The following is a 12,147-nucleotide window of genomic DNA, read 5'->3' on the forward strand; positions in this document are numbered from 1 at the left end:
CCAAACCAAGGCACGGTTCAACTCGCAACTGTCTCCCTCCAACCTTCACCTTCACCTTCACCTTCTTCCCCTTTAAACCCTTCCGTTCACTACCACCACATCGCCCTCCACGCTTGGAGAAGGAACAACCGCTCGTTACCTTTAGCGCGCCTGTCAAACTCTCCGTACCTGACGGTTGACTCGCGCCCCCCCCCCTCCTTGTCAACACCTCGATCAATCAATCTCTCTCCGTCAACCTCACCAACCCGGCTGCGTTCCCAACAGCATCGCAACAGCTGCCGTTGCTGATACTCCGACCGCCCCATCTTGTGAATTAGCTGCCCCTCCAATGTGCCTATAATAGCGAGTGAGTTGATCCCCTGTCTCTTATACACATCTCTCCAATGTGCCTATAATAGCGAGCCCCCCCCCCCCCAATCCATCCATCTGGCCCTCAAGGTCAAGGACCGCTGGCCTCCCCCCCCCCCCGCTTGCACCACAAAACGCAATACCAACATCACCCAAAACCAAACCCCCCCCCAAAACGCGATGCACTCCAACGCCTGCTAATTCTTATCTCTCAGGTGATTTGAATTGAACCCAACCATGTCGGGACACCCGCAACAGGGCCAGGCCCACGGCCAAGGCAACGCCCACTACGATGATGGCTATGGCCATGCTCAGCAGGGCAACACGGATTCCTACTACCAGGATGACCATGGACAACAATATTACGATAATCATGATGGATACACCGACCAAGCTCATGGGCACCATGGTGCACAGCAGCATGGCGGCGATGGGTACTATGATGAGTCGTGCGTTTTACCCCATGGGAAACTGAACTCAAAAGAATTTGGACGCTGACGGTGAAACAGAGGGTACTACAATGCCGATGCAAATAATCCGTACCAACAGGACGGCGGCTACTATGAGGGCCATGAGCACGGTGGTCAGTATCAAGACGAATACTATAATGACAACCAGTACTACGACCAGGGAGCGCATGCTGGCCAGCACCCACAAGGCGACCGAAAGCGTCGTGGGGACTCGGAAGAAGATTCCGAGACCTTCAGTGATTTCACCATGAGATCGGACATGGCCCGTGCCACCGATATGGATTACCATGGACGAGGTGACGAACGCTACAACAGCTACAACGAGAGCCAGATGGGCGGCCGCGGATACCGCCCCCCTTCGTCCCAAGTCTCGTACGGCGGCAACCGGTCGTCGGGAGCCTCAACACCAAACTATGGCATGGACTACAACAACGTCCTCCCGGCTGGCCAACGCTCCAGAGAGCCCTACCCGGCCTGGACGTCCGATGCCCAGATCCCTCTGTCCAAGGAGGAGGTCGAAGACATCTTCCTCGATCTGACCGCCAAGTTTGGCTTCCAGCGGGATAGCATGCGCAACATGTACGATCATCTCATGACCCTGCTCGATTCCCGAGCCTCTCGCATGACGCCAAACCAAGCTCTCCTCTCACTCCACGCCGATTACATTGGAGGCGACAATGCCAACTACCGAAAATGGTATTTTGCTGCCCATCTTGACCTGGATGACGCGGTGGGATTTGCCAACATGAAATTGGGCAAGGGAAGCCGACGGACTCGCAAGGCTCGAAAAGCTGCGAAGAAGAAGGCCAACGTAGACCCCGAGAACGAAGCACAGACCTTGGAGCAGCTCGAAGGTGACAATAGCTTGGAAGCCGCAGAATACCGATGGAAGACTCGGATGAACCGCATGTCACAACATGACCGCGTGCGACAGATCGCGCTTTACCTTCTCTGCTGGGGTGAGGCGAACCAGGTCCGCTTCATGCCGGAATGTCTCTGCTTCATCTTCAAATGTGCCGATGATTATCTCAACTCACCCGCCTGCCAAAATTTGGTGGAGCCCGTGGAGGAGTTCACGTATCTGAACACGGTCATTACCCCTCTGTATCAGTACTGCCGAGACCAAGGCTACGAGATCCAAGATGGGAAATATGTTCGCCGTGAGAGGGATCATAATAAGGTCATCGGCTACGATGATTGCAATCAACTCTTCTGGTATCCGGAGGGTATTGAGCTGATCGTCATGGAGGACAAGTCCCGGCTGGTTGACCTACCTCCGGCCGAACGTTTCCTGAAGCTCCGGGAGGTGAATTGGAACAAGGTGTTTTTCAAAACCTACAAAGAGACTCGATCGTACTTCCATATGTTGGTCAATTTCAACCGCATTTGGGTTATCCACATTACCGCGTTCTGGTTTTACACCGCGAAGAACTCCCCCACCCTTCTCCTAAAGAATTGGGAGCAGCAGAGGAACAACCTCCCTCCTGCCTCTGCTCAGTGGTCCGCGGTGGCCTTGGGTGGGGGTGTAGCAACCCTCATCATGATCGCCGCGACAATCGCAGAATGGACTTACGTACCCCGGAGATGGGCCGGAGCACAGCATCTTACCAAACGGCTTCTCTTCCTCATCGCCGTCTTCGTCGTTAACGTTGGCCCCAGTGTCTATATCTTCGTCGTCCCGAACACACAAAATGGTAAACTTGCGTTGGTTCTCGGTATCGTCCAGTTCTTCATCGCTCTCATTACCTTCTTCTTCTTCGCGGTCATGCCTCTCGGTGGCTTATTCGGTAGCTACCTGACAAAGAACTCGAGACAGTACGTTGCAAGCCAGACGTTCACTGCCAGCTACCCCCGCCTTCAAGGCAATGACATGTGGATGTCTTACGGGCTCTGGGTCATGGTTTTTGCTGCGAAGCTCCTCGAATCGTACTACTTCTTGACGCTTTCCTTCAGTGATCCAATCATGTATTTGTCAACCATGAAGATCACGACCTGTGCAGGAGACACGATCCTCAAGGAGTACCTCTGCCATCTCCAGCCGAAATTCCTCTTGGCATTGATGTTCGTGACCGACTTGACGCTGTTCTTCCTCGACACCTTCCTGTGTTATATCCTCTTTAACACCCTCTACTCGGTATCCCGATCTTTCTACTTGGGAGTTTCGATTTTGACGCCATGGAGAAACATCTTCTCCCGCCTTCCCAAGCGTATCTACTCGAAAGTCCTCGCTACTACGGACATGGAGATCAAATACAAGCCCAAGGTGCTCATCTCACAGATCTGGAACGCCATTGTCATCTCCATGTATCGCGAGCACCTTCTCGCCATTGACCATGTGCAGAAGCTGCTCTATCACCAAGTTCCGTCTGAGCAGGAGGGCAAGAGGACTCTCAGGGCGCCAACTTTCTTTGTCTCACAGGAAGATCACTCCTTCAAGACGGAATTCTTCCCCGCCCAGAGTGAAGCCGAGCGCAGAATCTCCTTCTTCGCCCAGTCTCTAGCAACCCCAATCCCGGAGCCCGTCCCAGTTGATAACATGCCTACGTTCACTGTCATGATTCCTCACTACAGCGAGAAGATCCTTCTTTCCCTCCGAGAGATCATTCGCGAAGATGAGCCATACTCCCGTGTCACGCTACTCGAGTACCTCAAGCAGCTTCACCCGCATGAGTGGGACTGCTTCGTCAAGGATACCAAGATTCTGGCCGATGAAACGTCACAGTTCAATGGTGATTATGAGAAGAACGAGAAGGATACCGCCAAGAGCAAGATTGACGATCTCCCGTTTTACTGCATTGGTTTCAAATCGGCTGCCCCAGAGTACACTCTTCGGACACGTATTTGGGCCTCGCTGCGCTCACAGACACTCTACCGTACCATCTCCGGCTTTATGAATTACAGCCGTGCGATCAAGCTGTTGTATCGTGTTGAAAACCCTGAAGTGGTTCAGATGTTTGGTGGCAATTCGGACAAGCTTGAACGCGAACTGGAGCGTATGGCTCGCCGCAAGTTCAAACTCGTCGTCTCTATGCAACGCTACGCAAAGTTCAAGAAGGAAGAGATGGAGAACACCGAGTTTTTGCTCCGCGCCTACCCTGATCTACAAATCGCCTATCTGGACGAGGAAGCGCCGCTGGTTGAAGGCGAGGAGCCGCGTCTGTATTCCGCTCTCATTGATGGCCACTCCGAAGTCATGGAGAATGGCATGCGCCGACCTAAGTTCCGCGTGCAGCTCTCCGGAAACCCCATCCTTGGAGACGGGAAATCTGACAACCAAAACCATGCCATTATCTTCTACCGAGGTGAATACATTCAGCTTATCGATGCTAACCAGGACAACTATCTTGAAGAGTGCTTGAAGATTCGAAGTGTCCTTGCCGAATTCGAGGAGATGACTACTGACAACGTTTCCCCTTACACCCCGGGTGTCACGAATCCCATGACAAATCCCGTCGCCATTCTCGGAGCTCGTGAATATATTTTCTCTGAGAACATTGGTATCCTCGGTGACGTTGCGGCCGGAAAGGAGCAGACATTTGGTACCCTCTTCGCTCGTACTCTGGCAGCCATCGGTGGTAAGCTCCATTACGGTCATCCGGATTTCCTCAACGGGGTTTTTATGACCACCCGTGGTGGCGTTTCCAAGGCCCAGAAGGGTCTCCATCTCAACGAGGATATTTACGCCGGTATGACTGCGCTCCTCCGTGGCGGTCGTATTAAGCACTGCGAGTATTATCAATGCGGCAAGGGTCGTGATCTCGGATTTGGGTCTATTCTGAACTTTACAACTAAGATTGGAACTGGTATGGGTGAGCAGATGCTGTCTCGCGAGTATTACTACCTAGGCACCCAACTCCCTCTGGATCGTTTCCTGTCCTTCTACTATGCACATCCGGGCTTCCACTTGAACAACATATTCATCATGTTATCGGTGCAGCTATTTATGCTTTGCTTGATCAACCTTGGAGCTCTCGCCAATCAGACCATTCTCTGCAACTACAATGCCGATGTGCCCATCACTGACGAGCTGTTCCCTACCGGTTGCGCCAATCTCCAGCCTGTCCTCGACTGGGTCTACCGCTGTATCGCCTCGATTCTGATCGTTTTTGCCGTCTCCTTCGTGCCGCTTGTGGTTCAAGAGTTGACCGAACGCGGCTTCTGGCGCGCCGCAACTCGTCTTGGGAAGCAATTTTGCTCGCTGTCGCCCTTCTTCGAAGTGTTCGTCTGCCAGATCTATGCCAACTCCGTCCAACAGGATCTGTCTTTCGGAGGCGCCAGATACATTGGTACAGGTCGTGGTTTCGCCACTGCCCGCATTCCATTCGGTGTCCTTTTCTCCCGATTTGCTGGTCCGTCAATTTACATCGGAGCCCGTTCCTTGATGATGCTTCTGTTCGCCACGGTCACCGTTTGGCAGCCAATCCTGGTCTATTTCTGGATTTCTCTCCTTGCCATGTGCATGTCTCCGTTCATCTACAACCCTCACCAGTTTGCGTGGAATGACTTCTTCATTGATTACCGGGACTTCTTGAGATGGCTATCCCGAGGAAACTCTCGATCTCATTCCTCGTCCTGGATTGCATACTGTCGGTTGTCCCGTACCAGGATCACCGGGTATAAGCGCAAGGTGTTGGGAGATCCCTCATCAAAGATGTCGGGTGATGTGCCGCGTGTAGGGTTCACCAACCTCTTCCTTGGAGAGATCATTTCCCCCCTCATTCTTGTTGCCGTCACGATGATCCCATATCTGTTCATCAACGCACAAACCGGTGTCATCTTGAAAAACAATCCCAATATAACGGAGATCAAGCCTACGGCATCGTTGATCCGCTTGGGTATTGTGGCTTTGGCTCCTATTGCAGTTAATGCCGGCGTCCTCGCCGCCATGTTTGCAATGGCTTGCTGTATGGGCCCAGTTCTCAGCATGTGCTGCAAAAAGTTTGGTTCCGTGCTTGCTGCCATCGCCCACGGTGTCGCCGTCGTTATGCTTATCGTTTCATTCGAGATCATGTTCTTCCTAGAGGGCTTCGTCTTCGCCAAGGCCTTGCTTGGAATGATTGCTGCTACAGCCATCCAGAGATTCGTTTACAAGCTCATCATCGCACTGGCCTTGACAAGAGAAATGAAGACTGATACTTCAAATATTGCGTTCTGGACAGGAAAATGGTATTCGATGGGATGGCACTCCGTGTCTCAGCCTGCACGTGAATTCCTTTGCAAGATTACAGAGCTTGGGATGTTCGCCGGCGATTTCGTCCTCGGCCACATCCTACTATTCATCATGTTCCCAATCATCATCATTCCCCAGGTTGACAAGGCTCACTCAGTAATGCTGTTCTGGCTCCGTCCAAGGTAAGCTCCCATCCCCGACCCCATATTATTTGACCTTGCTAACATTTTGATACTTTAGTCGTCAAATACGACCGCCAATCTACTCTATGAAGCAATCTAAGCTTCGAAGAAGACGCGTTTGGCGCTTCGCAATCTTATATTTCCTCCTCCTCGTCATTGGTCTTGCTCTCGTTGTTGGCCCCATCGTCGCAGGCAAGTCCCTGTTGTCCGATAGCCTGACGAGCAAGATCCCGATGGACTTGTATCAACCCACTGGACAGAATAATAACGATACGCGAAACCGTAATAAGACGGGCGCTGCGGCCAGTACCGGCGGTGCTGCACAAACGTCGTCAGGCTCACCCAACAGAGTCCGACTATTTTAAGGTGGTTGAAATCACGGCGCGGAGGTGTACAATAGACTGTTTGGAATGGCAGTACATTACAATGAACCTTTGGCTCGATGGGTGGTCATGGGTGTGGATCAAGTAATTGCTTTCGGTGTTTGCATGGTACACGGGTTAGACATGTGTTTCTCTTTTCTTTTTCCACAAGCGTTTTCTTGTTACGAACTACATATCTGGTCCAGCTTGCGAAGCTCCGATGTTTCGCAGCTGGAGAGCGGTTGTACAGTGTGAGACAGCATGATCATAATACGATGTTTTACACGTGATAGATATGGATTGTGAGACGATGCAATAGTTGATAGATGTCATGGTTCTATGTCTAATTACCTTTGATGAATGCCTCCGTACCCAAGATAGCTCGAGCAGCAAAGTAACCCTGAAGATATCGTGATAATCCCTAATTCTATATCCTTCCTACTTTACTTTCTGCCATCTGGCTCTATCTGCTTTATGTATTTGAACTATTCCCGGCTATCCGTGTATTAGAGCCCGTACTTTATACATTAACATAATAGGGCTTGGAATACTTCCGACTCGGTAGCGATCACATGACTAACGTAATCTCGGCGTTAAAAATCACCCGCGAGCCGAGGACTCGACAATCGCGACGACAATAGGGGAGAAGGAGGGAAGGAGCGGCATCCATTTTCACATTTCACAGTCTCACGTCGTATGTCGTTCTTCACCCGCCCCAGCGCCAACAGCGACACCATGGATCTCCAAGATGCGCAGAAATTCGTGGTCCAGTCTATCCATGACATCCGGAATACGTTTCAGAAGGTTCCTGGCTCGGCCATGCTGATCCGGTATATCCAGTCGAGCTACCAAGATGATCCGGTTCGTTCGGCCATTGAGTTGATTCTGGTGATCTTCTTCGTGCGGTACCTGCTGGCGCCGTCGTATGCTACGCATACGGGCAATTTCGTTACTTTGACTGAAGAGGTGGGCGCCCGTTCGAAGGATGCTGACTTGGGGCGGCTTGATTGACTCTGTGCATAGGAGATTGATGAGCTGGTTGATGAGTGGCAGCCCGAGCCTTTGGTTGCGCCGCAGACGACATTTGAGGAAGCGGAGCAGGAGAAGCTGCCGGTGATTGTTGGGTACGTTGAAAGATGGAGCTTGGGGGGTAATGCAGCAGTGCTAACCCGAATTACAGACCAACCGGTCCAAAAGTCAAGCTATCCAACGGCCGAACAGCAACGAATCTCGCATCCTACAACTTCTACAACTTCGTCGGCAACGAGCAGGTTAAAGAAAAAGCTATCCAGACCCTACGAACATACGGCGTCGGACCTTGCGGACCTCCCCAATTCTACGGCACTCAGGATGTTCACATGAAGACGGAGGCGGATATTGCGTCTTGTCTGGGCACCCAGGGCTGTATCGTCTACGCGCAGGCATTCTCTACGATTTCCAGTGTTATCCCGGCGTTTTGCAAGAGAGGTGATATCATCGTAGCAGATCGGGCGGTTAACTATGCTATTCGAAAGGGGCTGCAGATTTGCAGGAGCACGATTAAGTATTACGAGCACAATGACATGGAAGATTTAGAGCGTGTGCTGCAGAAGGTTGTTAAGGACCAGGCGAAGAAGCCGCTGACGAGGAGGTTCATTGTTACGGAGGGCTTGTTCGAGACGGTTGGGGATTGTTCGGATTTGCCGAAACTGGTACGAGTTCTCGTTTCCCAGCATTTGGATATACTATCTAACGGTTACTCCTAGGTCGAGTTAAAGCTCCGCTATAAGTTCCGCCTCATGCTCGACGAGACCTGGTCCTTCGGCGTCCTCGGCAGAACAGGTCGGGGTCTAACGGAGGCACAAAACTTAGATGCATCCCAAATCGATATGCTGGTCGGATCACTTGCGGGACCTCTCTGTGCCGGTGGTGGGTTCTGCGCTGGGTCGACAGACGTCGTCGAGCATCAGCGTATCTCAGCGGCTTCATATACCTTCTCAGCAGCTCTACCTGCAATGCTTGCCACCACGGCAAGTGAAACGCTCAACATGCTCCAGACCAACCCCGAAATCCTGATGCAGTGCCGCGAGAACATAAAAGCTCTACGCGCACAGCTAGATCCCCGCAGTGACTGGGTGCGCTGTACAAGCGCGCCGGAAAATCCGATCATGCTGCTTGTTCTCAAGCCCGAGGTCGTCAACTCTAGACGCCTAGGCACGGAGGAGCAGGAGCGGATAATGCAGGAATGTGTTGACGAGGTAAGTCCCCTTTTCCTTACTTGCTGTGTGGTGATATCTAGGAACTAATATAAACCCCTCCAGGCCCTCGCAAACGGCGTCCTCATCACCCGCCTGAAAAGCATGCCCGTAGCCCACGGTAGCAACGGCAAAGACGACGCATGGAAACTACAACCCGCGCTCAAAATCTGCGTCACCACCGGTCTCTCGAAGAAAGAGATCGAGAAGGCTGGTGTTATCATTAGACATGCTGTTACGAAGGTCTTGACGAGGAAGACGAGTAGTAAGCTTGCGTTGCCCGGTACGAGTTGAAATATCTGTTGTGTAGGCATAAAAGACTGAGGGTTATTAAGATGTGTAGCTCTCGATATTCGGTATTACTAGTAGACTGGGCATTTTAGGGCGTTTATGTGGGTTTTGGGAGGGTAGTTGGTGGAGGTTTAATGTGTAATTATCGGTGTATAAAGATAGAGAGAAAGGGGCTGGGGGGTGTTTAGAAATTAGAGGAATCTATATATCGATTACCTTGGGCTTTGTTCTCGTGGCTTTGCAAATAACTATTGGTATTAAGAACTAATAGTTCTAGGACTAAAAATAGCTTGTTCCGTCGTGATTAATGCGTGCACGCAAGATATGGATGTCATCTAGGATATGCGTGGGGCAGATATCAATATAGTTTAGGGATATTATACAATTAGTTGAATTGCATAGATCTCCTACCTACCTAAATTTCAAAATATATGGGAGTAAAAGTACGATTCGAGAGTACCCTAGCCTAGGTACCTGTCTATGCACTCTAACTTATTAGAAACATGGACGAGCACAGCTTTTGAGAAACGTCACATGTCTAGAAAGTCGTGAGTTAGAAGAACGGGCCCGAAAGTACAGCTCAGCGTTGCCCCCTCCAGGGCCTCAGGTGCGGTGACAACGCATTCCCGATTTATTTTCTTTTCCCGATGGTGATTCTAGGAATTCGTTGCTGGAGAAATGTCACGGGTGGGCGATATTATTGGAGCCAGGAAAGCACATCTTCTACGTAGCACTACGTATGTACCTTAGGTACTAATAAGCAACGCACAAGTGCCCATTGACGACCTCGTTAACCAAGGAACGCCCTCCCGCTCCGCCCTCGGGCTACAAACATCAGACCAAATGAATGTCTTGCATTTCCATTCCATGCGCTGGCATTTGGGACATTGGGCGTCGGAGCGGCGATTCGTGGAAGGAAGGGATCGGTACGGTGCCTATACCTTAGGAATGGGTATTATGTCCCACTCGGGGTTGTTCGAGTAGCAATAATCCGGTTCCCTTGGTACGCTACATCCAGGCACCGCCCTGCGTCTCGGGTTCATTCTCGCAAATACATCCGACGATGTGATCGATGGCTATGCACCGAGCGAGTAATAGCCGATGAAGCAAAGCTCCTCAGCCAGGTTCTAGATGGAAATACTCCGTAATCGTACGCACGATAACCCCATCGCCAAGGGGTTACGATGCCGGCAGAGCGAGTTGGGGCGAGCTGGGACGAGTCTGGGCTTTTTTCGTCGTCTGTTGAAAAGTCGGGTAAGTTAGTGAAACAATAGTAATTGGGGGAATAATAGAATGACCAGGCGTGTAGATAGAAGAGATGGACCCAACGCGTCCTGGAAACATGGCATAGAATTGCTTCTTTGGGGTGCGTCTACACACGAGGGCGGATGGCTACAAGGACACTCCCGGGATCCGTTATCGATTACGCAGCACTTCGCAGTATTCTAGCCAGGCACCAGGAACAGAGACCCAAGTTCGCCCAACAGAGCGAGAGAGCGACCAGCGGGTACCTGAGCGGGTTTGCCCAATTGGTAGCCAACCACGCATCCGGATTGGGACCGATCCTAACACAGGCGTAAAACTCGAAGGGAGACGCCTTTCCTAGATAGGAGGGCTACGGAGGATATGGCTCTTGCCCCGAGTCTGGACTCTTGACGATGGATCCCCGTTGGGGAGGACGGAGCGTGGGTGGGTTTTTTGTTTAGTCGAATGCCTTCTTTTTCCTCCGGATCACCACCGGATCACCGCCGGACGGTCTTGGGAGTTGTCTTGGCTTTGATTGCCCCCCGGTGTCCCACCTCCTATCGATAACCACAATCGCAATCGCAAGGGCATCTACGCTCCCACTAACCACGTTACCACCGTCGGAATCAGAGGGCACAGAGGGCACAGAGGGGTACAGAGTCACTACGACGCAAGAAATCTTCAGCATCCGGCCCCCGCCAAGTCACCAGCGCCTCGTCGCCTTCCAAAGTTCCACTGCTTATGCACCATGAAGACTCTTTCAAATAGCATGTGTGCGTGTGGCTTTGCGCCTAGGCCTGGGGCTCGGAGGTCGAGCACACACTCATCAGCCGTGGTGGGGAGTGGAAACTCATCCGGCCATGGACCTACAGGACTAGTAGTTGGGGACCTAAGGTTCATCCGGAGTATTCGTGGAACACAGTCAGTTTGATATCCAGGTTCCAGGGGAGATTTCTACCATGCCTTCGCCTTCACCTAATGGGTATCAGGTATTGGGTATTTTGGGATCGATTAATAACATGGCAAAGGTGCTTCTGCTTCTGGCTCAGTCAGCACATGTGCCTCGTACGCAGCATGCCGGTCTGACATATTGCGGTGCAGCAACAGCAACAATACATAGCCGAATTCTATTAGTTGGAAGTAGTCGGGACTCAGGACGAATCACAAGCATATCCCAACTGCGGAGTGTACGAGTCCTGTGCTGTACCTGACTTGCCCATCGGTGTGTTCCTTGCCGGTGGCTTTTACGGAGACGGGGCCACGGATGTGTGCTGTGGGTATCCAAGAAACGTTGCAAACCACCTAATAAATCAAAATCGTTACCATACGGAGGTACAGCCCATAAGTATAGTAACAGCGGACAAGGGTCTGAACGCAACAGGCGATTTCAACACTTGATAACTTTTGATATACACAACCAAAAAACTTCATTTAAGCACGAAAATAATGCTAATGAGGAGGACTATACACTTCTCCTTTTTCACGTTTTGGTGATGCGTTGTGGTTGTGATGCAAGGGGAGTAAAGTGAGATCCCTGCTAGCGCTATTACTATACTTATGGGCTGTACCTCCGTACAGCACTCCACTAGCCAGCCCACCACGCAGACCCCGCTAGTGGCTGTAGAGTGCTGCCGTGGATGGTCAATAATAGTCATCCCTCACTGGCACCACATCACCACCAACAGCGCCCCAAACCCGCCAACACTCTACGAGTCAAAATGTACCACTAAACTAATCCATGACAATGGCCCACGCACGCCTTCTCTCCTTTGTACATGCCTTTACAGCTAGTTCTTAAACCCTCCCCCTCCCTTTCTTGCTCTTGTTCTCCTTCCTATCCCCTTG

At 51.4% G+C, this 12,147-nt stretch overlaps 2 protein-coding genes across 2 annotated transcripts; both read left to right on the top strand.

Moving 5' to 3' along the window:
• Window positions 1-585: 585 nt before the first annotated feature.
• BP5553_10330 (putative 1,3-beta-glucan synthase component FKS1) lies at window positions 586-6,535 on the top strand (the record flags this gene model as incomplete). The annotated part of the gene is made up of 3 exons (XM_032018953.1): window positions 586-797; window positions 858-6,170; window positions 6,229-6,535. The coding sequence occupies 3 exons, from the start codon at window positions 586-588 to the stop codon at window positions 6,533-6,535; spliced, it is 5,832 nt and encodes a 1,943-aa protein (XP_031864977.1).
• A 732-nt stretch (window positions 6,536-7,267) lies between these two features.
• BP5553_10331 (uncharacterized protein) lies at window positions 7,268-9,060 on the top strand (the record flags this gene model as incomplete). The annotated part of the gene is made up of 5 exons (XM_032018954.1): window positions 7,268-7,498; window positions 7,556-7,656; window positions 7,713-8,223; window positions 8,278-8,769; window positions 8,833-9,060. 5 exons carry the CDS (start codon window positions 7,268-7,270, stop codon window positions 9,058-9,060), a joined length of 1,563 nt encoding a protein of 520 aa, XP_031864978.1.
• Window positions 9,061-12,147: the final 3,087 nt, after the last annotated feature.

The sequence above is a fragment of the Venustampulla echinocandica genome, assembly GCF_003357145.1.
Source record: "Venustampulla echinocandica strain BP 5553 chromosome Unknown scaffold_14, whole genome shotgun sequence".
NCBI classification, from domain to species: Eukaryota; Fungi; Ascomycota; class Leotiomycetes; order Helotiales; family Pleuroascaceae; genus Venustampulla; species Venustampulla echinocandica.